This window comes from Heloderma suspectum, chromosome 5 (assembly GCF_057233095.1).
Source record: "Heloderma suspectum isolate Gila_16-S chromosome 5, 16-S_ref, whole genome shotgun sequence".
NCBI classification, from domain to species: domain Eukaryota; kingdom Metazoa; phylum Chordata; class Lepidosauria; order Squamata; family Helodermatidae; genus Heloderma; species Heloderma suspectum.
The window spans coordinates 87145385-87170734 of record NC_139462.1 but is presented as its reverse complement, the minus strand read 5'-3'; the positions used below and the strand labels follow the sequence as shown (position 1 = coordinate 87170734).

The window sequence follows — 25350 nt, the reverse complement described above, 5'->3', positions numbered from 1 at the left end:
CGCAGTCACAACTGGGGACGAAAATGAATGCAGGTCTCCATTTAGCCAGACTAGTTCCATAATTTGAACAAAAGCTTTCACACCTACCTTTGAACAACCAAATTTTAAAATGTTGAGCATGGCTCTTTATATGAGGTATTTTTACCCATTTGTGTGTGTTTGTGTGTGTGCTAAAACCTGAATTTTGTGTGTTGTCTTATCCTATGTGTTAATTAACAGAAATCAGTTCACTTTTTCATCTTAGATTCCTAATTGTATCTTGTTCTTTTGAAGCAAGGCCAGCGATGTGGTGTCATTATCTATCTTGCACCCATTTATGAACTTTATATTAAATTTGAGACTTGTCTGCAACATGTATAATGCACCTGTTTCTACATATTACTATTGCTCATACAAGCCTAGACAATGGACCAGTTCGCACAATCAAACAAGCAGTCCAGACTTAAATAAGCCACAGTGGCTTGTTTAAATCAGTGGCATATGCTGGCACCTGCCAGGTGCCATTAGCCTAATTACCTGCCGGGGCATGGCTTGTTGTGTCATCTGAACCCAGGTAACATGGCTTGTTTGAGGGAGAAACAACCTTCATATAACCCAACAACAGGCCATGGTTTAATTGAGGATTGTTTCCCCCTCAAACCAGCCATGCTACCCAGGTTCAGATGACACAACAAGGTGCACCCAGGTGGATAATTAGGCTAATGGAGCCCAGCATGCACCGCTGATTTAAACAAGCCTTGTTTGATCGTACGAACCAGGTGGATCTTGTAAATATCTCTCACTGAATCTCTGTACAGAGATTTGTGCAGATGATCCAAAGCTACAGTCCAAAAATACAAGAGTCATGTACTGATTTTAGTTTTTGACTTTTGCTTCTATTTCAAAACATAGATAACATCTCATGAGGATATTATCTTTTTTTACATGGGAAAATCAGTGTAAAGCGACTTTTATCTTGTCTTCTCACATGGTGATAATTTCTTATAAATATTCCCCATATTTGTTCTGATTCACTATATCCTAGAAAATGACCATGCTAAGTGCTCTAGGGTATCGGATCTCACCATGTAATGGGGCATTCAGAAGGAATTTTCACAACATTGTGGTGGAGTTAGTACTTTTTAAAAAGTGAGAATGCAGCATGGAAGGGAACAACAAATGGCATAAACAGTAACATCTCATATTAATCAATAGGAGATGGTTACTTGATTTGTACATAGCCTACTATAACTAGTCAATTGTTAGCAAAGCGATTCTAAAATTATGCCACCAGTGTACTGGGAACATTTTCAGATATTCTGCAAACTGATGGCAAAAGTAACAGAGGAAAGGGTTCCTTTTTCATAACCAGCAGTGAAAAAGTTGAATTAAAATTCCACTTCTTCTGCATTCAAGTGGAGCTATATTGAACCTGGTTTCAGAAGAAAAGGGGATACATTGCTAGCTCTGCATTTGCTCTGTTTCACTGAGATGTCCTAGGCACTACTGTACAGGAACTGAGTTGAATTTTAATTCACAAGCCTTTCAGACGGACTTCCCAGAGTAGCAATACCATTAGAAAATGTGGTAGTCCACAAAGAAGTAAGTTTAAGGCTATAATTCTGTACACACATACCAGGAAATAGGTCCCATTGAACTCAGTGGGACTTACTTCTGAGTAGAGATGTGTAGGACTGTGGTGTAAAATTATTATTCTTTGCACATAACGTGAACGGTCAGACAAAGGAAACAATGTATAGTTTGCATTATAACTCTCCACTGTGCAGTATTATCAGTGCCCATACCACTTTGTTTTTTAATTGTGCATGTTTTTGACAGTGGTTGGCTCATCCATGAGAATATCACTTTTTGTTCAAAATGAAACTTATTCCAGAATTAATTTAGTAAGTTACTGTGGCTGAAATTTTGCATTTATTGTAGACCCATTAATATTGATAGAGTGACTCCAGATTAAATTGGTTCAAATTTTGATCTGCAATATAGTTTTATTAACTCCTAGTTTACATGCTTACATTTTAATATGTTTCTAATTTTGTTGGGTGAAAGGACACCCTTTGCTCTCAGTCCAGTGGCTCACACTCAGAATTCAACATGCACATGGACTGTTGTCTTCTACAAGCAACCCCCGCCCCAACTCTTCATATGCAGTAGACAGTTTCTAAACATGAGGGTGAATTTTCCTTCATAGATATGTGGCTTTGGATCAGGTTCACTGTGGATACCATTATGGATTTTGTAAATCTGATTTGACAGTTACATTTTGATTCAGTTATGCTTATGATAATTTGCTAGAAACACTTTATTAACTCCCTAGGAATGTCATTCAAGTATTATTGGGGAAACATTCAAAATAGCTTTCTCAATGTTTTCTACCCTGCCTTCTTCAATCACACCTCTAGTGACTAGGTTGGATCTAATTATGCTACCTACCTTTTAATTAGCAATGGAGATCACATCATAACATTTGTCTTGCATTTTTTCACTAAGTGACCACTTCGCATAGTGGTTTCAATTCCCACTGGCAACCACGCTCAGTGTATCATTTCCCAGCAGCAACAATAATTTTTGGGTAACATTATTCAAACTTCAGTCAATCATAAATAAAAATAAATTCCCACCTTTAGTCATTCAGCGAAGTGCCAATTTTCTACCTTTTGAAAATATGGATTGTTCATGCTTGTTTCACTGATGATGGGGGATTTTGAAATAGATTTAGAAAATAGAAGGCTGCCTTATACCAAGTCAGACCATTGGTTCATCTAGCCTAGTAATTATTTATTACATTTCTATACTGCCCAATAAGGTGAAGCTCTCTGGGCAGTTCACAACACTGACTGACAGCGGCTCTCCAGGTTTTCAGATAGGACTTTTCTCAGCCCTACCAGGACATACCAAAGATTGAACCCTGAACCAGAGACCTTCTGCATACAAAGCATATGCTGTCCCATGAATTATGGCCTCTCCCCATTTTTATCTGCAAGTGTTCAAATTGTTGTTGTTATTATTATCATCATTTGAATTTCTTAGTCACCTTTCTCTTTAAAAAAAGAGCTAGAATTCTGGGCGGACAGACACCAACCTTTCCTAACCTGCTGCTCTGCAGATGTGTTAAACTACATCTCCCACCCAGCCAGCATGCTGGGAAATTATGGGAGTTGTAGTGCGACACACTTGGTGGGTGCTGTGTTGGATACACACAGACACACACAAATATCAGCATACTTCACAAAGCCACTGATCACAAACTTGAAGTAGTGATTTCTTGTTACTTGCTTAACTCATGTACACACCCAGAAGATCAAACGTGTTTTGTACTCCCCATTAAAAAGGACTAATCAGTCTGAGGTTTGGATCCAAGATTTTTAGGATCAGATCCATGAAAGCAATACAGTTTGGCATGTATGTCAAGAGTGCTGAAAGAGCTTAAAAAGATATTTTCAGATAGTAAATTAAAAGAGCATCTCAGTAGCTCAGGAAAATCTGCTGTGTTGAAAACATTTCTAGAAGACTAGTGTTTTGCCTTTTGTTTTGCTTACTGTAATTCAAGGAACCAGCTATAGCCTCTAAGATATCTGGATTAAAGTTGGTTGTAATTTGACAAATTCCAGTATACGAGCCACTGTGTACAGGGATTGTTGGTCTTTTATATGAAGTGTTGTGATAAATGTCTTGTATTTCTTGAAGCAGTTTAAGCAAGCTCCTCAGTCTCTGGGTGTGGAACCACTAATGTCAAAATCGAGAGGTTTCCTGCCAATGTAAGGCTCATAATACGTCAGTAATGACTAAAAGCTTGTTTGCTGGTGGCAGACAGCAGGAAATTACTGCACAGACCACATCAGCCAGGACTGTTGTATAATTTTAATAAAAATTTAATTTAGGAAGGAGAAATTAGTACAAAAAGCTCAGGTTTTATTATCTGATTCAATTAAGTGTATAACAGACCTTGGCTTATCCGTACCATCTCTGTATTGTTATTTTTACTGTTGTTATTATTTATTTTAAAACATGCAAGTGCTAGTTGTAGTTCTCTGGATATAACCATTAGGAAGGCTCTTCATTCCACACTTAGCTTCCAGTACTGGCTTCCAAGATTTTCTCCACTGTCCTAACGCTACATAACATACCTGTAGAAAACAGATACTCAAATGTCACATATGTGGTACGATGAGGCAGATATCCATAGTACCCCCAGGATTCTATGCTAATTAGAGGAGGACAAACTCCCTTTGATTGGCAGAGTGACTGCAAAGTGTATTTTTGAAAACCAGAGGGGTAAAACCTGCCCCTCTCCCCTGCCAATTTGCCCCATCTTCCTAAACAATAGCAAAAAAACTTACATTTGAAAAGAGGGAGGGCTCACTAGAGCCACTACTAATGGTCAGGTTTCCTTACTCTTACAAAAACTGTTTTCCTTTGTATATGTTACATGACATGCAAACCGATCCTATGCACATTTAGAATCATAGAATAGTAGAGTTGGAAGGGGCCTATAAGACCGTTGAGTCCAACCCCCAAGATTTAAACCAAGTCTTACTGAGTTCTGTGGGATTTACTCCTACATATGTGTTTTTAGGATTATGGCCTTGAAATTAGGATTGGAGCCTCTGATGCTGGAAGTTGAGATTGATCAGGAAGATCTGTGTTTTAACAATGGGACAAGTTCCTACACTCAAAAGCTGTACAATCCACTGTTTTCAGCTCACAAAAAAATTGACTCTGTTATGTTGATCCCATACTGTCTCATTTCCACTTCATCCAAACAAGTCACAAGTATAGTGCCCTTCACACATAATTTGTGTGAAAGGGGGTTTCATCAGATTAAGGGGAAGTGGGGACATGCTGCCTGCCCTGTCCCCAATGATGCAAACGTCCCTGCCCCCCACGTCCACACACTAGGCATGTACATTGGAAGAGGAGAAGCCTATGTGCATATATATGTATGTAGATACCTCATGTTCAGACATCTACATACAATAGATGGTTGTTGAGGGACAGGGATGCTCATGAGATTAGGGTGGGGCCAGGAGCACAGCTCTGCTTCCTCTTAATTTCATAGACCCCACCCCCCCTCACTCCATACAAGTAACACAGGGATGATAAAGAATTTGCCTAGTCCTCAAGACATGCTCACTTCATTGGAAACATATATATGGGAGCTTTTTGAGAATTAAGTTTATCTTTTGCACACACAAAAACAAAACAAAAAAGACAGAAGCAATTATGTGGTCTTAAAAAATATTTAATATTCATTATAGATAGATACAACATAATGAAATTTGATTTGGACAAAACCTCAAACAAGACTTGAAAACTGACATGAGTGTTTATTCCAGCACACTGTAGTTTCTGGCGTTGCTTCCATTAATACTTGATAAATTCACTTACTTTGTTTTCTTTTGTAATGACAAGTTTGTTTATTCCTAATCTACTTGACTGTACTTCCTAAGATTGCTAAAAACACACGGTGTGTGTTTTTACTTTATATATGACTCTAGCACACAACAAAAGGGTAAGGACAAGACTTTTCCAAAATTAAATTTAGTAATGTGTTTTCTTATTTTTGTTTGTTTGTTTCTCAAAACTCAGCTTGGAAACCAGAAAGTAACTGCCAATGTGATGGAGGTAAATGCTTCACAGACACACAGACAAACTTCAGCCGAAGCTTCGCCACTGCCTCCTCCTTCACCTCTTCCTTCCATGGTGTCGATTAACAGACCCTCCCTCTCACCCGACAGTGGCACCCACGTAACGTCATTTATTTTGCCAACACGTGATGATTTTCGGCCTTCACACTTTTATAGAACCCTGGCCCTTTCACGGTTTTCATATACATACCCTTTCCTAGCTCCTGACAGTACTATCCACAGGACTGAAACAGCCTCTGTCATGACAGACTCAGCCATGAGTGAGTACTCCTCTCGCCCGGTGAGCGAGTCTTCCACTGCCATTCTAGATGAGCTACAGAGCTGTAACTATGATACTACTGACCGTTCTGAAACACCTTCCCCAACCTTGAGCCAGATGTCTGCTGTGTCAGATGGCACCACCTTAACCTCCACTGCTGCCAGCTCTCATGTAATTATCCTTCTGTTTTCCTCCTCCATTTTGTTCAACCAGGCTGCCAAAGTGGAAAATAACTAATCTTTGTCTGTCACCTCATTTAATTAATGAGCATGCTGGTAATTGGTGATATTTCTTAATAATGACATTTGTAAACAACCTACGTGTAACAGAAAATAAATTTGGTGGTAGATAATTCCAATATTCTGGAGGGGTAATCTACCCTGTGGAAGATAGGATGGTAGTTCCCTTGTCTAATCCCTTTCTACATATAAAGTAGGTTTTTCAATACCTTCTGCTGGTAGGCCTACCTCATACAAACTCTTATGTCTTTCTGGCACCAGGTAAAGTACACACACACACTCACACACCTTGGCTTTTTAAAAACTTAGCTGAAAATTATTTTGTCTGCTGTTCTGCTTTTTTAAATTTGTTGTTTCTAATAATTATTCCTTTGTACCTTGTACATTCATAATTAAAAATGAGATATAAATCTTTTGTTGATACGTGTGTGTGTGTATGTATACACACACACACACTGCCTATTTTAAGTAACCTCCAACCTAGAAGGCCTGCTCCCCTACTCCATCAGTTAGGAGGCAGGTAGCTTTGGATATAGTGGAGTGAACAAGAAACACAAGTGATTCATGCTCCCTTTTTCTTCATATGAATCCCTCATTCCAAATTCAGGATGTATAAGAATTTCATTTTGATTTGTTTTTACTTGAATTTGCCCCATTTACACCTCTGGATGCGAACGTGGATGTGAGTGCATTTTTTCAGGAAAAGTTTGCATATTCCTGAACTTGCATTCGCATTCAAAAAATGTACACTTCTTTTAAAAAAATGCATTTTTCAAAAAATACACATTCACACTTTAGTCTAAAGAGTGAGAGTGAAATGCTCATACTGAAATACTGAAATGTATACATTTCCCATTCAAATGAAAAGAAAAACAGATCACAAGCAGAAATGGGAGCAAGGCGATCCTCCCATCCCTATTCCAAATGCAACATTTGGGTCTTTCCTACCCAGGAAATGCATACACTGCTCTTCTATCAGGAATGTATGTATCTCTTAGTGGGAGAGTTGCAAAAGTTGTACTTTAGTTGGAGTGATGGTGTGGAAGGATAGGAAGTACAAGTCGCACATGCTTGTGTATGCTTGTTCCATTCAAAGCTGCTCATAATAGTGAAGGAAATGCACTTTGCACACACTTAGAGTTTCTCTCTCATTCATCACTGTTCCAGGGCCAAGCTCCAGGGATCACAAGAGTTTCTGGGGCTTTGATCTGGAAAACCCAGGCTCAAATTTAAACCTTGAATGAATCTTGTACTAATTCCTCAGTCTCACTGTGGCAGAGGGAAGTGGTGTATGGGATATAAGCAGAGCTACTTAGATAAATGTACCTACAGAAAATGCTCAGGTAGAATGTTAAGGCAGGCTGCAAACCTGTCAGAAACTACTGAGGGACCACTGTGATGCAGAGTGTGCCTCAACAATGGATTTTAATATATTTGATGAGTACAGCACTTAACACAGCTTTGTTTTCCACTAGCAGTGATCACTTGACTGCATGAAGTTGCTTCCAATTTAGCTTTTTATTTTTTTCTCCAACTAACATTTCCCCTTTTAAGCACTTTCGTCTTGCAGGAATAAAAGTATGAATAATCTTACATTCACTTCCTACAAATGTATCTTTTTTTCAGGGATGTTTCTTCTTTAAAAAAATCAAGGGAAGTGACTAAGAATAAATACATATGTCCTTATGTATAAGCCAGAAGTCTGGGAACAAATGTATCTGATAACTACATAAACAGGCAACTGGTTATAGGATCGGTCCATCCTCATCTCAAATGAGGTGCCCTCTGTAGTTTATAGGTATCAGCTACATGGTCAAAACAAGCTGGAATAGGCCCAGTATTGATTAGGTCATTATATTTAGGTCACTATATTACAAAAACATAAGTTTGTTAATGCTAAAAGACTTTTCTGAAGGAAAAATAATTTTAACCTAAGATTGTAAGATAAGATGGTATTTATTCCCAGAATGTTTTAGAATTTACCTAGCAACTGTAGCATGGAATCCTAAATATATGAACCAGAATGTTTGAACTCATTGGGAGTTGCTTCCAAGTACATGTGTTTAGGATTGGAAAGTTTGAGTGGCTTCATACATGCCATTCATCCTCCTTACTATGCTTAAGGTTACAAGTCCAGTTCCTTTAGACAATTACAAGTGTAGGGAGAACAAGTTAGTGCATCCCACAAAGTGATGTTTCTTCAACTCTTCCCATTGGTTTCTAAGGCTCCAGTACACACATATCTGGGTATACATTCCACTGAAGTTAGTGGGTCCTACTTCTGAGTAGACATGTCTAGTACTGCACTGTAAAAGAGGTTTTCAGTGCTCGTGATTTGCTAGGATTTTACACAACAGCAGTACGTTAAGTGATTGAAATGCTGCAGCTGTGCGGTTTTAATAAATCAAAGCTTGCCTAAAATATTTGCATTGACCATTTCTCCAAAGGAAAAGGCAGGACTTGCTACATAATTCAGTGGACATAGTGTTGACTGCACAACCACATGTATTTATACCCATAGGTTTTACTTTTCAAACACAGTGTACTTTGAACTTGACCATTGCATGTGGCCTGCACCCAGACTTTTGTCACAACACTTGAGAAGGGGGTTTCAGCTCCTCCTGTGGGCATCTTTTTTGTTATCTCTATGTGAATAGCAATAGGAAGTAAGCATTTGGAAATGGAAGAGAATATGATCTTCAAGAGAAAGTTGGGAGAGCATATTTTACTGCCATCTTCATTTTTGTACTGTATTAATGCAGATGCGGCTTTGACTGGAGGATTTTCTGACACCTTCCCATGATTTCAGCAGGCTGCATTTCATAGGGTGTTGGGACAATATGTTGTAGCTAAAACCTGACAAGTGGCTGTTGCTATGAGGATGGCTGTTCTTGCTACACCCTTTGTATTTGGCTGGTGCGATAGTTGAATGGCATATGACTTTGGTGGTGGTGTTTTTTCCCTTCACAGGCTCAGATAACAGTGAATGGTAACTCTAGTTCGGCGGCCAGCCCAATGAGTCACTTTCAAAGGCCTTTCTCCCCTTCTTCAGCCTACTCCCTGCCGGTGTCACTCAATTCTAGCACGGTTCTCCTGCAGCAGAGCAGAACAATGGGTGAGTTCCCCCACATAAATAAACACCATACATTTATTAAGCATTGTGCACTGATAAAAACTGGGGTGTACTAAAATGACCACTGAATATCATAGGCCATGAATTTGGTGGCTATTTCTATTCGAGCAGACAGTGTGTGCCAAAATTCACTTCTTACCTTAGGCAGAGGCATCTTCTGTTTGGCTTTATTTTATTTTTAAAAATACAACAACAAAGACTCTTGTGGCACCTTAAAGACTAACACATTTATTCTGGCATAAGCTTTCATGGACACTGTCCCCTTCATCAGATGCCACAATGCCCATGGAAGCTTATGATTACGCCAGAATAGATTTGTTCCTCTTTAAGGTGCCACAAGGCTCTTAGTTGTTTTTGCAGCAAGATGGAGGGGGGGTTAAAAAAAACTTTTATTTTGACACCACCTTTACTGGCAGTGGTAGTGGCAATAAAAAAGCTGTACTCTCAGCTCAGCCGCTATTTTTAACCCATAAATGACCTGGAAGCAGCTTCTTTCTGGGTCATTTTTGGTGGGGAAAGCATGGCAGCTGTTATGGTTTTTTGTACCAAAATACCTTGAAATGATGCTCTGTACAGGTTATTTTAGAATTAAGAGTATTTAGCTGGGCCATTGAGAGGAGAGTTGTGTTGCTAGTGCCACTGGCAGACATGGAAGCAAAGTTATGCGTTTAAAAAAAAAAATGAAACAGCTTATTATATACAATGAAGCCTACAAGCCTAATAGATTCTTTCAAAGTGTTATATTGAACTTCCAAATCTTCAAGAGAGGGGAGAGACCTTCACATGGGAATGGAAGCTTGCCTCCTAGGCAAATAGCAGCTTCTGGGTAATTTTTGTCAGGAGAGATTAAACTCTCCTTCCCCCTTGCAGTATTCCCATTGCTGCTCAATCCCCTGCAGCTGCCATTTACAATTTTTTTTTAAAGCTGCACGTGAATTGCATTTATGCAATTGTCATCACATCTGGTTTGTCCCTAAAAATCCCACTGATGCAGGCCGATGATTTTTGCCATTCTTGGACTGTAGGATCACAGTCCACTTTTTTTTTTTCTAAATTTAGTGTTATGCATATTTGGAGAGCAGCCCAGATACTCAGCTATTTCACACACTAACCCACCTTACCATATATGTTTCAGCCTAAGTTATTTATAGGCTTGCAAATTTAAACAAACAAGGGACTGCCAGATAGTAGGAGTTCTGCTACTCATATGGATGTTTCTGCCAGAAATTTCCATTAGATATTAAATATCATAGACTTCATCAGTTACTTGGCTTTAAAAGAAAAGTATGTCCTTTTAAACTTACAAAGCCCTTGCTTTGTGTCTCTTTCTAATCCACTACATGAAATGTATGTAATGTATATTAGTTGCGGTTAGAAAGCAGAATTTTAAAAGCCTTACCCATTTCTGGTTTTATTCAGATACATGAAATCTGTATCTGAATTACTAATGGATATACCTAGTTCAATGCATCTTTGTGGAGCAGTGAGGCACACCAATGCCCCATAGAAATCAATGAAAGCACCTGCCAATCAGAGTAGACCCTGCTGGGCTAGATGGACCAATGGTCTGGTAGTATAAGGCAGCCTTTCCTAAGTGGCCATGCTGGCTGGGAATTAAGGGAGTTGCAGTCCAATTTATCTGGTGCGCTCCAGGTTGGGGCAGGCTTCATATGATGGTGGTGACCAATCCTATGCATGCTTAGACAGAAAAAAGTTCTACAACTTCCAGCATTCCCCAGCCAGCCGTGTCTAAACATGCATAGGATTGCACCCTTAGTCATGCTTCTCCAAGCATGGTTAAGTCTGGAACTGCTCCGTCAATAGCAAGTTTGTTTTAAATGCCTTTCCTGCCTTTGTCCAAGGACTGGGATGAAGTTGCTTGATACTATATTCTTATTTCATTTTATCCACACAACTATTCAATGATGAAGAGAACGTTGACCTCTGCATGGCTACTTGGTGGACAAAGATTTTTTGTTGGGTCACCCAGAATGCAGTGAAATAAGTTGCCACTGTATTCAGACCACTGCACTACTACCAAGGACAACTGACAACAGCAATGGTTGAGTTTTTGGAGGCTTATGTTAACTTGAAGATGTTGCCGTTATAACTTTATTATTATAAAATATCGGCCCCTTCTCCTTAACTACTCCCTAATACCATCCCTCTGGAATGTGCCTGAACTCTTCTTGCCATCTCTTTTCTTTGACTTTCCTCAAGTTATCATCTTCCTATCTTTCCCGCCTCTGTTTTCCACTAATGCTTTTTGTATCTTAATTTTTTTTGTTTATTTTCTTAGAATATAAGCCTACGGGCAGGGTCTGTCTCAGTTTTAATTTTGTGCAGTGCCTACTTATTTTATAGACTCTTTAGAAATAAAATACAAAAAAAGTCCTCAGCAGTCTTTCTCATCCCACCTCCCTCATTCCACCATAATTAAAATCACTCTGCAGTCTCTCTCATTCCACCTCCCAGCCAATTTATATGACCCCTCCCCCCAAAAAACCACCCTGCTTTATTCTGAGCTCAGCACAGAGGTTAGTACATTGAGAGAGCAATCCTATTGCCCCTAGACAACATCTGGGGGGCTATAGGATTGCTTAGATTCCTAGATCTGAGGTCACAAAGGCGACCTCGGAGAGGAGGGCAAAGGGTAGTTCTGTGGGCAGGAAGGGGATTGGGGAAGTGGGGATACAAGCTATCCCCAGCCCTCCCTCTCCTCCTTCCCTCCCTCTCTGCAGAGCTCTAGCTAGACAGGCAAAAATGCCTGTCTAGCAAAAATGCAGAGCGGAAGAAGCATGGAGGCAAAGATCACCTCTGCATTCCTTCCATTCTGCATAGGATGCCCATTAGCCTCTGAGTTTGGAGGTTGATGGGCATCTGAATAGGATTGTGCACATAGGGTGCAATCCTATGCATGTTTAGACAGAAAAAAGTTCTACAGCTCTCAGCATTCCACAACCAGCATGGCTGGAGCATGCTGGGAGCTGTAGGACCTTTTACTGTGTAAACATGCATAGAATTGCTCCTTACATTTATCTTTTTTCCAAGGCAAATAGGAACGTAGGCAGCTGCCTCTCCCAGGTCAGACAGTTTTCCTATTTTAGCCAAGTACTGTCTACTCTGAGTAGTAGCAGCCCTCCAAGGTCTCAGGGAGAGGTCATCACTTGCTACCCAATGCCTTGGAGACCTTCTGCCCACAAAGCCTGTGCCCTGCCATTCCGCTATGGTCCTGCTGAGCACCCAGCACCCTGTGCAACCCATCTAACATCTTGTTTTACGATGCTTGGGTCAGTTTTGCACATAAGGACTTTGAAAGCCCCCAACCCGAGATGCAGGCCAAGTGTGAGGATTACGTTGTCACACAATGTTGTGTTAATGTTATCTTTACAGAATCCGCAGAGACGTATGCGCAGCATGCTCATTCTATTGGCGGCGGCAGCACCACCAGCACAATACCAATCTGTAGAACTTCTGAGGAGGAGAAGAAAGTCACAGTCATTAAAGCACCGCATTATGCAGGCATCGGCCCAGTAGATGAATCAGGAATCCCAACTGCAATTAGAACGGTAGGAAATGCTGAGCGTGTGTGAGTGTGTGTGTGTGTGCGCGCGTGCATGCATGCACACTTTGTACAATGAATTGATTGTTGGTAATAGTTTTTTTCCCCACATTCTTCTAGGCTTATATAATGTGGAATAGAAAGAGTGTAATCAGGGGACTTGTGAATATAATGCTGTGAGTGGTAAGGGAAAGGGGCGGCTGATGTTGTATAATTGGAGAGCCTTGCTTCCCCCCCCAATGTAAAGTTTTTAGAAGAACTGCCATTTTCTTTGTTCTTTTCTTCCTTTGCTCCGCCTTTCCATATTTTGTTTATGTCACCCCTTTGAAAAAATTGCTAATCGTTTGGTACATTCTTCTTTTATCAAGATGCCCATGCATGTCGTGTCCTTCCTTGCATTCATGGGTTTGCAGAAATAAAATGAATTTACACACAGACCCACACAGACAGATGCACACACACAGACATAGATACACACACATCCCAGACAATCATGTATTTGACTGGTAGCAGAGGGAAGGACAGGACAGAACTAGGCTCTCCTTTGCTGACATGGAAATAAGCATTGAGGGGGAAACTCTTTCAGGCTGGTCTTGACAGTCTGCCACTAGTTAGTGTTTGAGTGATTTCAGGATGCCATACTGAAGTGTTTTGTTTTGAGCTATGCTGAAGCATTCTTTCCACGCTGCTGCCCTGGCAGCCTCTTCTGGCTGGTCCAGGCAGCAGCGGCAGCCGGCAGCTGATGTAGGGAAGGAAGGAATGGTTTGCTAGCCTTCCCAGCTGGAGAAGGAGCTGCTGCGCTGGCCGAACAAAACGACTCGAAGCCAGGATGAAAGCAGCAGAGCCTTTGCAGGTGAAATCTGGGGAGGTGCAAGGATAGAGCAGCCATGGATATACTTTTCTGCCCGCCAGACACCAACCTGTGGGGCTGTGTAGTGGCCATGGGCAGCTTCAGTAGACAGAACAACTAGGGAGGGAGGTGGGGGATGGAATTGATGAAGAAAAGCAGCAGGGAAGATTTCTTTCTGACTAAGTGGTAAGACTCTGGATGTTGTTTTAAAAAACTAAGAAGGGACTGGGGGGAAAGCTCAATCAATTCTTGCTTCCTTTTATTGTGATTTTGAACTAGATAAGTCCTGTCAACTTTTTTTTTTTTTTTAAGGACTAACTCCCATTGTAACTGTCATCCCACTTAAAACAGCCAGACGCCTGACTTTTATCAAGGAAATTACTGTGTGTGGCTTTTTAAAAGAATCACAGATTAATCACATCGGAGGGATATTAGTTACATAAGAGTATAAATTAAAATCCTCCCCATGGTACTTAATGGGCTTGGCACAGGGCCAGCTATATATTTAAACCTCGAGATTAGATTGTCTGGTTCTCTAAGATTTGTTATGAAATTCCTCCTGCCTCAGATAGATGTTTCTATATAAAAATCATTTGCAGCTCATACTATTTCCATTGTATAAATGTTTCTTACAAGCTTATGTGAGCTGAGACATACATCATGCCATCCTATGCATGTTTATTCAGAAGAAAGTCCTACTGAGTTCAGTAAGGCTTACTCCCAAGTAAGTGTGCATAGTATTGCAAACATAATTTATACCTTAGCAAATTTACCAGTGCAATCCTCTCCATGTCTGCCCAGAGGTGAGTTCCATTGTTTTCAAAGGGGCTTACTTCCAAGAAACTGTATACAGGATTGCAGCCTAAGGCACATAAATATATGTAACTACAGAGACACAAAATAGGTAAAATGGTATGCTTTATGCTCTGCAATGTAGGACTGTTTACAAAGTTACTTTTGAAAATTTAGTGCGCGCAAATTCATCTTAAGTTGCATGAAAAATTAATCTGTAACAGCACAGGTGTTATGGGATGTGATGGTAGCAGTGCCATTTAAAGGTTGATCATCTGTAAGTTTATTTGTCAGTAAGTCATATTGAGTTCAGTGGGACTTCCTGTTTTTATAGTTATAGTTTAAGACAGAGAAATGTGTATATTGCTATGGGCATCTTTTTAGGAGGAAAGGTGACTGATATATTTTATAAATCAATAAGCAAGTATACCCAAGATTGTAGCTACTGGCCCTGATCCATGAAAAGTTAGCCTGCAATTCTATTCATACACTTACTTAGGAGTAAGTCCCCTTGAACTTAGTGGGAGTTACTTCTGAGTAAATGCATATGTGTTTGCATTTTCAGTTGTGGACTAACTTTCATTGGAGTTATTTCATCATGGCTAACTTAAGGGCCATTGATGCCAATGGTGGCTTTTCTTTTCTTTTTTTAAACCCTGTGTGGGTAGGGGGAGTTTGGGGAAGCAAATGGATGGGGGGGGGTGCGGAAAAGTTTAATCTTCCCTCCCGGTGTGTGGTGGTCCTGATCTGAATTGGGGCCATGCATACTTACTGTCAAATAAAAAGAAAGATAAGGCTAAGCTGCATACTACATAATTAACATAATGTGTACTTTCACCCTAAGCCTTATGTTTTTAATGACTAACTTTAGTCTTTGTCTCCAATTTATCACTTAAAGGGATATGAAAAGTAGAAGATGCGCTTTTAAAATTAAACTTATGCTGTTCAGTATGGCTGTTTTATTCAATGTACAGATACTCTAATTCAGGCATCTGTGGCCCAGTAGTGATATACATTCTCACTTTCAAGTGCTTTGCTGAACATGCGCCTTCCCGGGGAAATTGATGTGCCTGTTAACATTCCTATGGTACATCTGAATGAATCACAGAATACCAATGTGCACAGTCGTGTTTTTTAAAAGTAGGATTGAAAGCAGACCTTAACTAACATTGGGAATCAGTTTTCTAGTTGTTGGAATGGGCGGCACTTCTATCTTGTCTAGATTCATCTGCATTTCTCCCTCACCCAGCCCATAACCAAGTCCAGACATTGGCGCAAGATACCACCTTCCACTCCCCAGTTCAATGGAGTTGCAGGGGTTTGTTCTGTTTTGTCATCCTCCAGCTCCATAACTAAGGGATTCAAGCCTTACCAATTTTCCTGCATGAAAAGCACACCAATGTCGGGAAGTGTGAAAAACCTGTGAAGATCATTACATGTAATGATCAGACATACGCACAACTGTTTTGATGCATATATACCAGAAAAGTTGGTATGTGTGCATTCTGATAAATAATACCACTCCCCTGCAACAGCCAATAATTAGAGCTTGGGTGGAGAAGCCCACAACATGCTGGCAAGTTTTCCTTGCTACCACAGAGGGAGATAAAAGAACACTGGATGTGGCATTGCTTTCTTTCGGTGTCAGCTCAGTACTGTGGGCTCCATCACTTGGGTGGAGAATTCCACATCAACGCTGGTTTCCTTCCCCTTCTGGTATCATTGTAGGACTGGGTCGTTCTCTTTAGATGGCTGTCCCCATCACGTTATTTTTCGTTTCTTTCCTTCTCACGGGGGTGGTGATACCGCTTGGGGTGTAGCGATAATGCCTCCCTGATTCCTGCCCCTTTCCCTTCCCTTGCACATTACTGGAGGATGAGGACTGACATGCTGTAAGTCTGCAACCCTCGGCACACGTACTTGGGAGTAAGCCCCATTGAATTTAATGGGGTGCTCTGAATCAACAGAGGACGTTGATTCTGAGCTTGGCAGGGTGGGGGATGAGATGTGTCTCCCTTCATTGCAGGGAGGCAGTTTACCCTCTTCTCCCTCCAATCAAGACATATGTTCAAGCATTTACATGGCAGACATGGTTTGAGAGCAATGCGCTTCTTTGGTGCTGTCTGGTGCTGCTGTTGCCGAGTGGGCAGCCTGCTGCACTGCAGCCAGGATTTGGGCGGTTTGGCAGGTGGATCGCCTTGAAGCAAAGGGGGAAATCACCAGCAGGAGGGAGGGTCAGGTGCAAATCTTTCCTTCCTCATCAAGACTTGAGCAGAGGCAGGAGTCACCCTCAAACTGTGCATCCTCCCCTCCTTGCAAGGAAGGGAGAGAGCACAAGCCCTCATGCCTGTCAAACCTGCCCGCAGCCCCACAGCCCATTCTCAATGCCTTCGTCATCCTGACCATGCCCCCAACAACTGAAAACAAATGCCCACAGCTGGTTTCTTCCGCTATTGGAGAATTTCACAGACAGGTCATGGCGCTCCTGTTCCATTGGCTGGAAGAAATACCACATGTTTTGCATTTGGGGAAAAGAAAACACGGGATAGGCTAGGGGAAATGGTAGGAGACACCCTGGAGGTTAACGGTGTCATCTGCATTGAGCAGGGGGTTGGACGTGATGGCCTTGTGGGCCCCTTCCAACCCTACTATTCTATGATTCTATCTAAAGAGCCCACAAACTTCCATGACAGAGCCATCTCAATAGCAGGATAAAAGCTCTGTGCGAAGAAGCCCTGTGTCAAGTTTTACCACCCGTTTTAAGCATTACCTATTTCCCTGTTAGTTAAGCAGAAGAACTTGAACTTAAGCCAATTTTTCCCTACTTTTTTAAGTGGAAAAAAAAATCAGCTTGTGTCCATGTACAGCTTGGTTGCCCGCCTAGTATTCTATGATTCCCATGATTTGGTAATCAACATTTTAAGAAATACCCTACGTTGTATCCAATTATAATGATGCTGTTTTTCTTAAGAGTAAACAGCGAGTGTATTGGTTGTGCCCACAAAGAGAATGTAAGGTGCTTGCTGTCACTGGATTTCACGAGTAAGGATCAAAAAAAGAATCAAGCTGCAACATTTCTGTGTAGTTGCTGGTATGTGTGTGTGTTTTACTTTTAAGCACACAATCTAATATAATTGCTTCACGGTCAACCTTCTGATTGTTTGGACAACAAAGAGGCCTTTCAGTTATGTGTGAATAACTAAATCCGGTCCATCCGGATTTGTTTGACTTAAGTAGTGTTGGAATACTGTAGCTAGCTTTTCTGTTTTTGAAAAATAGGGTTTTGCCCAGTGAAAATTAGCCTGCTTTCACAAAGCATTGGTTGATTATGGGTTGTTACAAAGGTTAAGTAGAATGTAGGGCAAAGACAAGAAACTCCATTCAGAATAATAAATGCCCCTGTTAACTGTACATTTCCTGATTAATCATCACTCACTCGCATATATTTCTTCAGCCTCTCAAGCAACACTTGTATTTCTTGCTTTTACATTGTTACTACTATCTGACTATGTAATAGTGGCATTTAATCTTTTAGAACAAAGGAGTATGTCCAGCAATTGAATGGAATGGAATTGGATGCAATGGTGTATAATATTAACTCCTAATGTAATTACTGGTCTTCAGATGATTGAATCTAATGAAGCGCATTTCTACCTTCCCTTTTTCATTTAGCCAAAACATAAAGCCCTCCTTTCAGGCATTCCTTCCACGTGTTTACTCTGCATATGGAGGAGGGAGTTGGATTGTATCTGTTTCCTCCACCCCGCAATGTTGCCATGGCCCACTTCCCCTGACATCTGCATGTTCTACGGCATGTCCGAAAAGGGACGCTTATGTGTGTAGACTCTCCATATGATCAGAAAGCACAAGAGCACAGTGTTTATAGTCATACAGACACCCCTTTCAAGATGTCCTACTGAACATGCATGATGGGACCAGGAGTAGAGTAAATACATGGAGAAATGCGTGAAAGAACCCATTTTGTCACATCATTGTTATCCAGTTTAGTTCTTGTCGCAATCACGAAGAGGGACTAATTCCTCACAAATGTGGTTCTGTGTAAGGATGGGCAATCGCTCTCAAGCTCATCTTGAAAGTTCCCTCAATTTTTGAGTGTTCCAGTCAAACACTCAGCTTTAAAGCACTTTTCAGTTGTTCAATTGGAAGGCTCAAAAAGGCCCAATTTGGTTATTACCACTTCTGCTTCTTCAAGCCAAGAGACTTTATTTATGAAGATGGTTCGTGAACTTCAGTTGGTGCAGAATATCCCCCACTGGATATTGGTGGGGGCTGGGCAGAGGTAGGAGGCTGCTCAAGAAGGGCTGTGTTTGCTTTGATTCTGTTTGCAGGCTTTTAAGCAGGGTGCTTGAATATTTGAGCACTCCTGTTTCAAATGCTCACCCCATCCTTCATTTTGTGGCCCATTATTTTCCATAGAACTATTTATTTGGAGGAGGTGTGAAGTTTACCCAGGCCTACCCTATGAAGTATTGACAGATCCACCATACCCAAATATCCCCAATGTATGAAACTGTATAAAGAGTATTACATATGGCAGACTTCCACCATTTCTGACTCCTTAAGTCAAACACAACCCACCAACTATGTATGGGGACTGATGAAGAGGCTAAATAAGCCACCTAGTTACTTCCAATACAAATTTGTCCAGTCCATTATGTCACCCATTTAATTTTTGTGGCTGTTTTCCTACTAATTGTTTAAAACTTTATCATTTTTAGACAGTGGACAGGCCAAAGGATTGGTATAAGACGATGTTCAAGCAAATCCACATGGTTCACAAGCCCGGTATGTGTAACTTCACTTTTATGCTATATTTTTGTATATCTTGGTGACCTGCAGTCATAATATAATGTGTGTGCATGTGTGTGTGGTCATTCGATTATAAAGTCCCCAGCTCTAGTAGGCACTGCTTTAGGCCACATAAGTGTATTAAATACGGCTGATGCATTTTTCTGTAGGGAAAACTAGCAAATGTCCTTAACAGGACTTTCAAGACATAAAGACCAGTAGAAGGGTTTACTACCTAATTCACACATAACACTAAGCCATGCTTTATTAACCCATGGTTTGTTGCCCTACCCAGAGTTTGTCTGGCAAATGATAAAACGAACCATGGTTTGTTTTCTCAATCCCTGGGTTGTTTCCCTCCTTCTCTGCCCACTCCCTCTCTGTATCCCAAATGCCTTTGTGGTGCTATAGTACTGGCATGTAGAACAGCAGTGTGTTTTTTACTGGTCTTGCCTGTTGCCTCTGTAGCCCTGGTGAAACAACCCATAAACAACCCACAGTTCTGAGTTCACAGGTAATGACAACCCATGGTTTAAACAATGAGTTTACAACCCAGTAACAAACGATGGGTTTTCTTTCTAGATTGTTCATGGTGAACAAACCATTGTGTGTTAGCACAGCTGGGTTCACACATCATGACAACCCAGAATTCAACAACCCATGGGTTACATAAACTGTGCAGTGCTGGTGCCACACTTCTGGGTGCCCTTGGGCATGGTGCCACCTAAAGCCCCTGTCCTCCTTCCTGTTTCCACCATTGCCCACCCTCTCCTGCCACCACCTGCCCACCTCCACCCACCACTGCCTAAAGGGAGGATGGATACTGCTCTGGAGGACAGGCAGCAGGTCCTGAAGAGAGGTGTCCTGGGAGATGGCCCACAGCACAGGCGATCTCCTGGGACATCTCTCCAGTCTCCACAATGCCTGGGTCTGAGGAAGGACCCCATCAGAGCTAGGCATTTGGGCCTGGCCAACGCTCCGAAGAGCCACACCAACCACTTTCCCCTGTTGCTGCAACTCTCCAGGAGACAGGTGATGATGGTGGTGAGTGGAGGGCTTTAGGGATTGGTAGGGATGGGCTCTTCTGAGCCTGTGGGCCCTTGGCAACTGCCCTCCTCAAAGCATGGGTTAGCATTTTGTGTGAATCAGGTTAATGAGTGCATGCAGGAAACAAAGTTACAGGATTTTGTGTGAATCCCATGGAACTAGCATTGCTAGTTCTACCAAGGCTGTTGTTTCATTGCTGTTGTCTACCAAGGCAACATCTAACAAGATCCATTTGAGAGCTCCAACTACAGAATAAAATTAAAGATCCTGGTTTAGGAATGAGGACTGTAGGATCTCCACAACTGCTTATCTATAGTTTGTTTGTTTGTTTGTTTGTTTGTTTTACTGAAAAAAGACCCCCTGGGTATTATAGGTACTAAGAATAAACCTTTCATCCAAGAATATAGAGCAGAGAGAGTGTGGCTGGACCATAGTCACCCAATGAGCAGGGCCTTCAATTAGTGTTGATTTAAAGAAGGCTTGGGCAATTAATTGGTTAATTAATTGATTAAATCTACACTAAATTTACACATGAATAAAAATATTTCCGATGAAAAACGTACACCCTCCTTGTTTTTAGATGATGCATGCATGCACATTCTAAGAGGCACCATCTTAGAAGAAACTTTTCCTAATGTATGTGAGAGAAGGGGAATGCATCCTAAGGTGGTGCCTGACATCTATAGTTTTTGTAAATTCCTTCATTAAAAATAATATTCTTTAAAAAGAATCTGCTGCTCAGTTAATCAGCAATACCTTTTAAGTTGATTAAAATATTTAATTGATAGCTGGCTCTGTTCCCATGGCATGGTAGCATCAGCAAGAAGGAATGTGGAACAGTTATCTTCTACATCTTTTCTTTAACCCAGCCATGAGGACAATTTTTTTCAAAGTTACACTGGTACTTTACTATTTTTGATTAGGGAAAATCTGAGCCAAGGAAAAATGGTCATGATTCAGTGGGAGAATGCATTTGTCTTTACGAAGCCATGTCTTAGTTATTAGTTATGGGATTTCAGGTAGCAGAACTACTAAAAGCCTCCAACCCTCTGCAGAATGGAACACTGGCAGTTACAGCTGGCAGTACTGCTGGAGTGGATGGATGAGTTATTTAGAGCACAAAGCATCCAAAGGAAAATACTTTTAAGCCCTGTTTGGTTTCGATGGACAAAGAGTAGAGCACATACTGAAATCTGCTACTGAAATACACAAAAATTAAAATTGCCAAGTTTTGGCGGGACCATGCCCACTGTTCACCCTGGACTTGGTACCCAGGCCCCTCTTTCCTTATATCTAATGGCTGATTCACGCTGACCTGCTGGATGATGTTTGCATTTGAAAAGCCTAAGTTATTAGTCCTGTCCAGGCACTTTCTTCAGGTGTGTGTTACTGGAGCAGCATGGGAAAAACCCACAGAGTGTGAATTGCCCACTAATGGAAACTGCCAAAGGATAAAAGAAAGTAATCCATATAACTCACACACACACACACTGCAGTGATACATCTGGTGTATGCTGTCTAGGATGTGATGATTCAAAAATAAGCTAGCAATATATGTGATAGACCCCAGAAGTAAAATGTTTACCTGAGGAGAGAGAGTGGGCTGCCTACTAATTTTTTGTTTGTATTTGCAAAGACAAAGCTGCCTTGCTGTGATAAACTGACAGGTATTCCACTCCTATAACATTTATCTTTCTTTTTGTAGATGATGACACAGACATGTATAATACTGCATATGCATATAATACTGGTAGGAATTATTCCTTCCCTTCACACGAGTCTTTTCTTGTTAGTGTCAACAAGTAATAATGGTTGCTAACCCTGTTCACCTGCCCTTATTGTGTTTGTGTAACTAGTTTTTGTTGTTTTGTTGAATCTCTGTATGTGGTTTTCATTTCATTATTTGCCTGATATCCAAAAGATTCAGTTCGATTTGGTTTTTTACCCACATAACCCAAAATGTGTGGTTAATGTCGTCCTTTCTGTGCTTTCGTTTGTACTTGCTTGGGCAGATTCTGGCTTAGGGCAGAGAGTACTTTGATCCTAAGTAAAGTGTAAGGCCACCATCTCAGGCACAGTATGAAAGTATAATCTGAAAAATGTGCTGGGGATATCAGAGATAGTGACTGAGTAGAATACTGCATTGTATGTAGTATACTTAGAACATGGGCACGATCCAGACAAAATCATACATTTTTCTGTCCGGCAGTTTTTAATGGGAAAGAGTTTACATTGAAATCAATGTGACTCAATTGTATTTAATTTTCACTAGACCCGTGCCAATTAGGCAAAACGTGAAGTCAGAATGCAAATTTGCATATATCAAATACACCATCCATGCCCAGGAAATCTGTAAGCACATTGCTTTTCAATTAAATGAAATTTAATCGAACTGAAATTGACAGTATAGCAACAGAAGATTGCAAATGACTGTACAAATGTACACCAAGCCAGAGGATCATGAAAATATCAAATTTACTTGTCAACAACAAAAGCCTTTTTAAAATGTAAGTGTTATATGTATATGCAAAGCTATGCAAAATGTAATGTACCATGGGGCAAAAAGCATTTTTTCAATAGTATCTTCAGTTTAAAGTTCATATCACTTTCTGAATAAATTCAGTCTTCATTTGCACACACTCACTCACACATAAATATACCTAATGTGATCGGCTGGGATAATTTCCCAACACTAATGCTGATAAATACTGTATTACTAACCATCATCTGTTAACAATATTAACAAAGGCATTCCTAAATATTCAAATATATAGCTGTGTGTGTGTGTGTATCAGTGGAGGCTGGTGGTTCCGATGTCAGTGGGGTGGTGAATCCACTCCAGGTTTCAGTCAGAACTAGTCACAACTCTAAAGGAGCTATGCAAAGTTGCTCCAGTGTCAGTGGGGTGGTGAATCTGGTTTCAGTCAGAACCAATCAGAACTCTAAAAGAGTTTTGTCAGGATTCCAAGCCCTCCTACTGAGCAGTGAGGCAACAGACCCACTGTGCAATACAAAAAGTCTTTATTCAATTTAAACACATCTTCATATCTGTAGCATCTATGAAAGCTAAGACCTGTCCTCTAAGCCTAATTAGCTAAACAAAGCAAAGCAATTGCCTATCTACTAAATGAAGGGTTTTCCACCATGTCTGACAGGCTTTTACTGGGCTTCTCCCTCAGGGAGGGTCCTCTTGACCTAACTTTTGACATGCAGCCAAGGGGGCAGACTGCCTCCCACCTCCCCTCAACTCCACCCACTGAACCGTGCGGCAGACTCTGGGATCTGTCAGTTCTGGTGCTCCCTCCCCCTTCAACAAAGGCTGACTTCCCAGCCTTTGTCGGGGGCGGGGGGGAGAGAAGGGGAAGATGGCCTCTGAACCTTCTACAAGCTTCTGGGAAGATTCATCCCTGGCTCTTGGAGAATCTTGAGAAATTTCTTCCCTCACCTTCTGTCTCGACTGGGCTTCTTCTAGTTCTACCTCCGAATCTGTCTCAGGGCTTGAAATCAAACCAGGGAGCCTGGGTTCCATCCTGACACCATCCAAAGTGCTTTGCATCTCGGATATCTCATTTAGAGTTCTGACTGGTTCTGGCTGAAACCTGGAGAAGATTCACCGCCCCACTGACATCAGAGCCACCAGCCTCTGCTGGTGTGTATATGTATTTTCAGCTTTCAGTAATAACTGAAGCTCAAGATAAGCTTAGACGTCATCAGTAAATTATTTCATTTGGGTCTGTGCCTCAAGGCATTTCCATTTTCATGGGGACACATTTCTCCTATACCAGGCCTTTAAACTTGAACACAACCCACTATTTGCTTTGGACTATAAAAACAGGGAGTTGCCATGCCATTTGTGGGACATGTGGTGCAAGCCTCTCCTAATCATATTCACCATGATTCAGTAAGGGAGATCTGAATGTGGAAACAGATTTTGCACATAGCTCAACCTACTGGACCTGTCCCAGAGTGTCCAGAAGAGTGCCGCTGGGGGCACAAAACCCCATCTCTAGTAGGGTGGCCCCTTGTGAGTCACCACAGAGGGTGAGCGGCTGGCAGAGCTCTCCAGAGCACCTGCTGGAGGCAGCTGCAGGCCCTCCTGGTAGGGGCGGGGGGAATGACACAATTCACCACTGCCTGAAATGGGGGCTGCCTGAAATGGGGGCTTCACCCTGCTTCATGGGAGGGCCAGCCCTGAGTGCACTGATCACCTCTTTGGGTGGGCTGAACTGAGGCACACCCTTACCTACCAAATGGATGATCACCATTGTCCAAGGAAGAAGCAGGGAGATACAGCAGTAGGTGCACAGCTCTACCAGTTTAGGAAAGGAGCACTGAATCCAGTCCAAGGAGTTGTAACTACTTTCCATTGAAATCAGTGGGATGTACTTCAAGTAAATGAGTTTAAGGACCAGATTGTTGTTGTTGTTCAGTCGTTCAGTCGTGTATGACTCTTCGTGACCCCATGGACCATAGCATGCCAGGCCTTCCTGTCCTCCGCTCTCTCCCGGAGTGTGCTCAAGTCCATATTCATTGCATCGGTGATGCTATCTAGCCATCTCATCCTCTGCTGTCTCCTTCTCCTTTTGCCTTCAATCTTTCCCAACATCAGGGTCTTTTCCAGGGAGTTTTCTCTTCACGTTAGGTGGCCAAAATATTTGAGCTTCAGCTTCAGTATCTGAAGGACCAGATACTAATACTAATGAAGGACCAGATACATGCTAATGAAGGACCAGATACATGCTAATGAAGGACCAGATACATGCTAATGAGGAGAAGAGCATGTTATGAGATGTAAGGACCAGATAGTACATCTCATAACACACTCTTCTCCTCATTAGTATGTCCAAAAATGCCCCCTTTGTGTGTGGGGGGGGTGTAAAATGGCTTGGATCCAAAGGTGGTGACATGTGAGTGGAAGGCACTTTAATTTGCACATGGGGGAGACAGTTTTTGGAAATTTCCCCTTCCTGCTGCTGCCCTCCATGCCACATCCTTTTCTGCAGGGTCCTCCAAC

At 41.5% G+C, this 25350-nt stretch overlaps 1 protein-coding gene across 1 annotated transcript in view; it reads left to right on the top strand.

The window, feature by feature from the left end:
* Nucleotides 1-25350, top strand: part of SORBS2 (sorbin and SH3 domain containing 2) — a 399410-nt gene that overhangs the window by 302824 nt on the left and 71236 nt on the right. The window contains exons 10-14 of the mRNA XM_084856622.1: nucleotides 5587-6075; nucleotides 9114-9258; nucleotides 12670-12845; nucleotides 19220-19286; nucleotides 22042-22086. Coding sequence (XP_084712748.1) covers nucleotides 5587-6075; nucleotides 9114-9258; nucleotides 12670-12845; nucleotides 19220-19286; nucleotides 22042-22086 — 922 coding nt within the window. The remainder of the gene's footprint in view (nucleotides 1-5586; nucleotides 6076-9113; nucleotides 9259-12669; nucleotides 12846-19219; nucleotides 19287-22041; nucleotides 22087-25350) is intronic.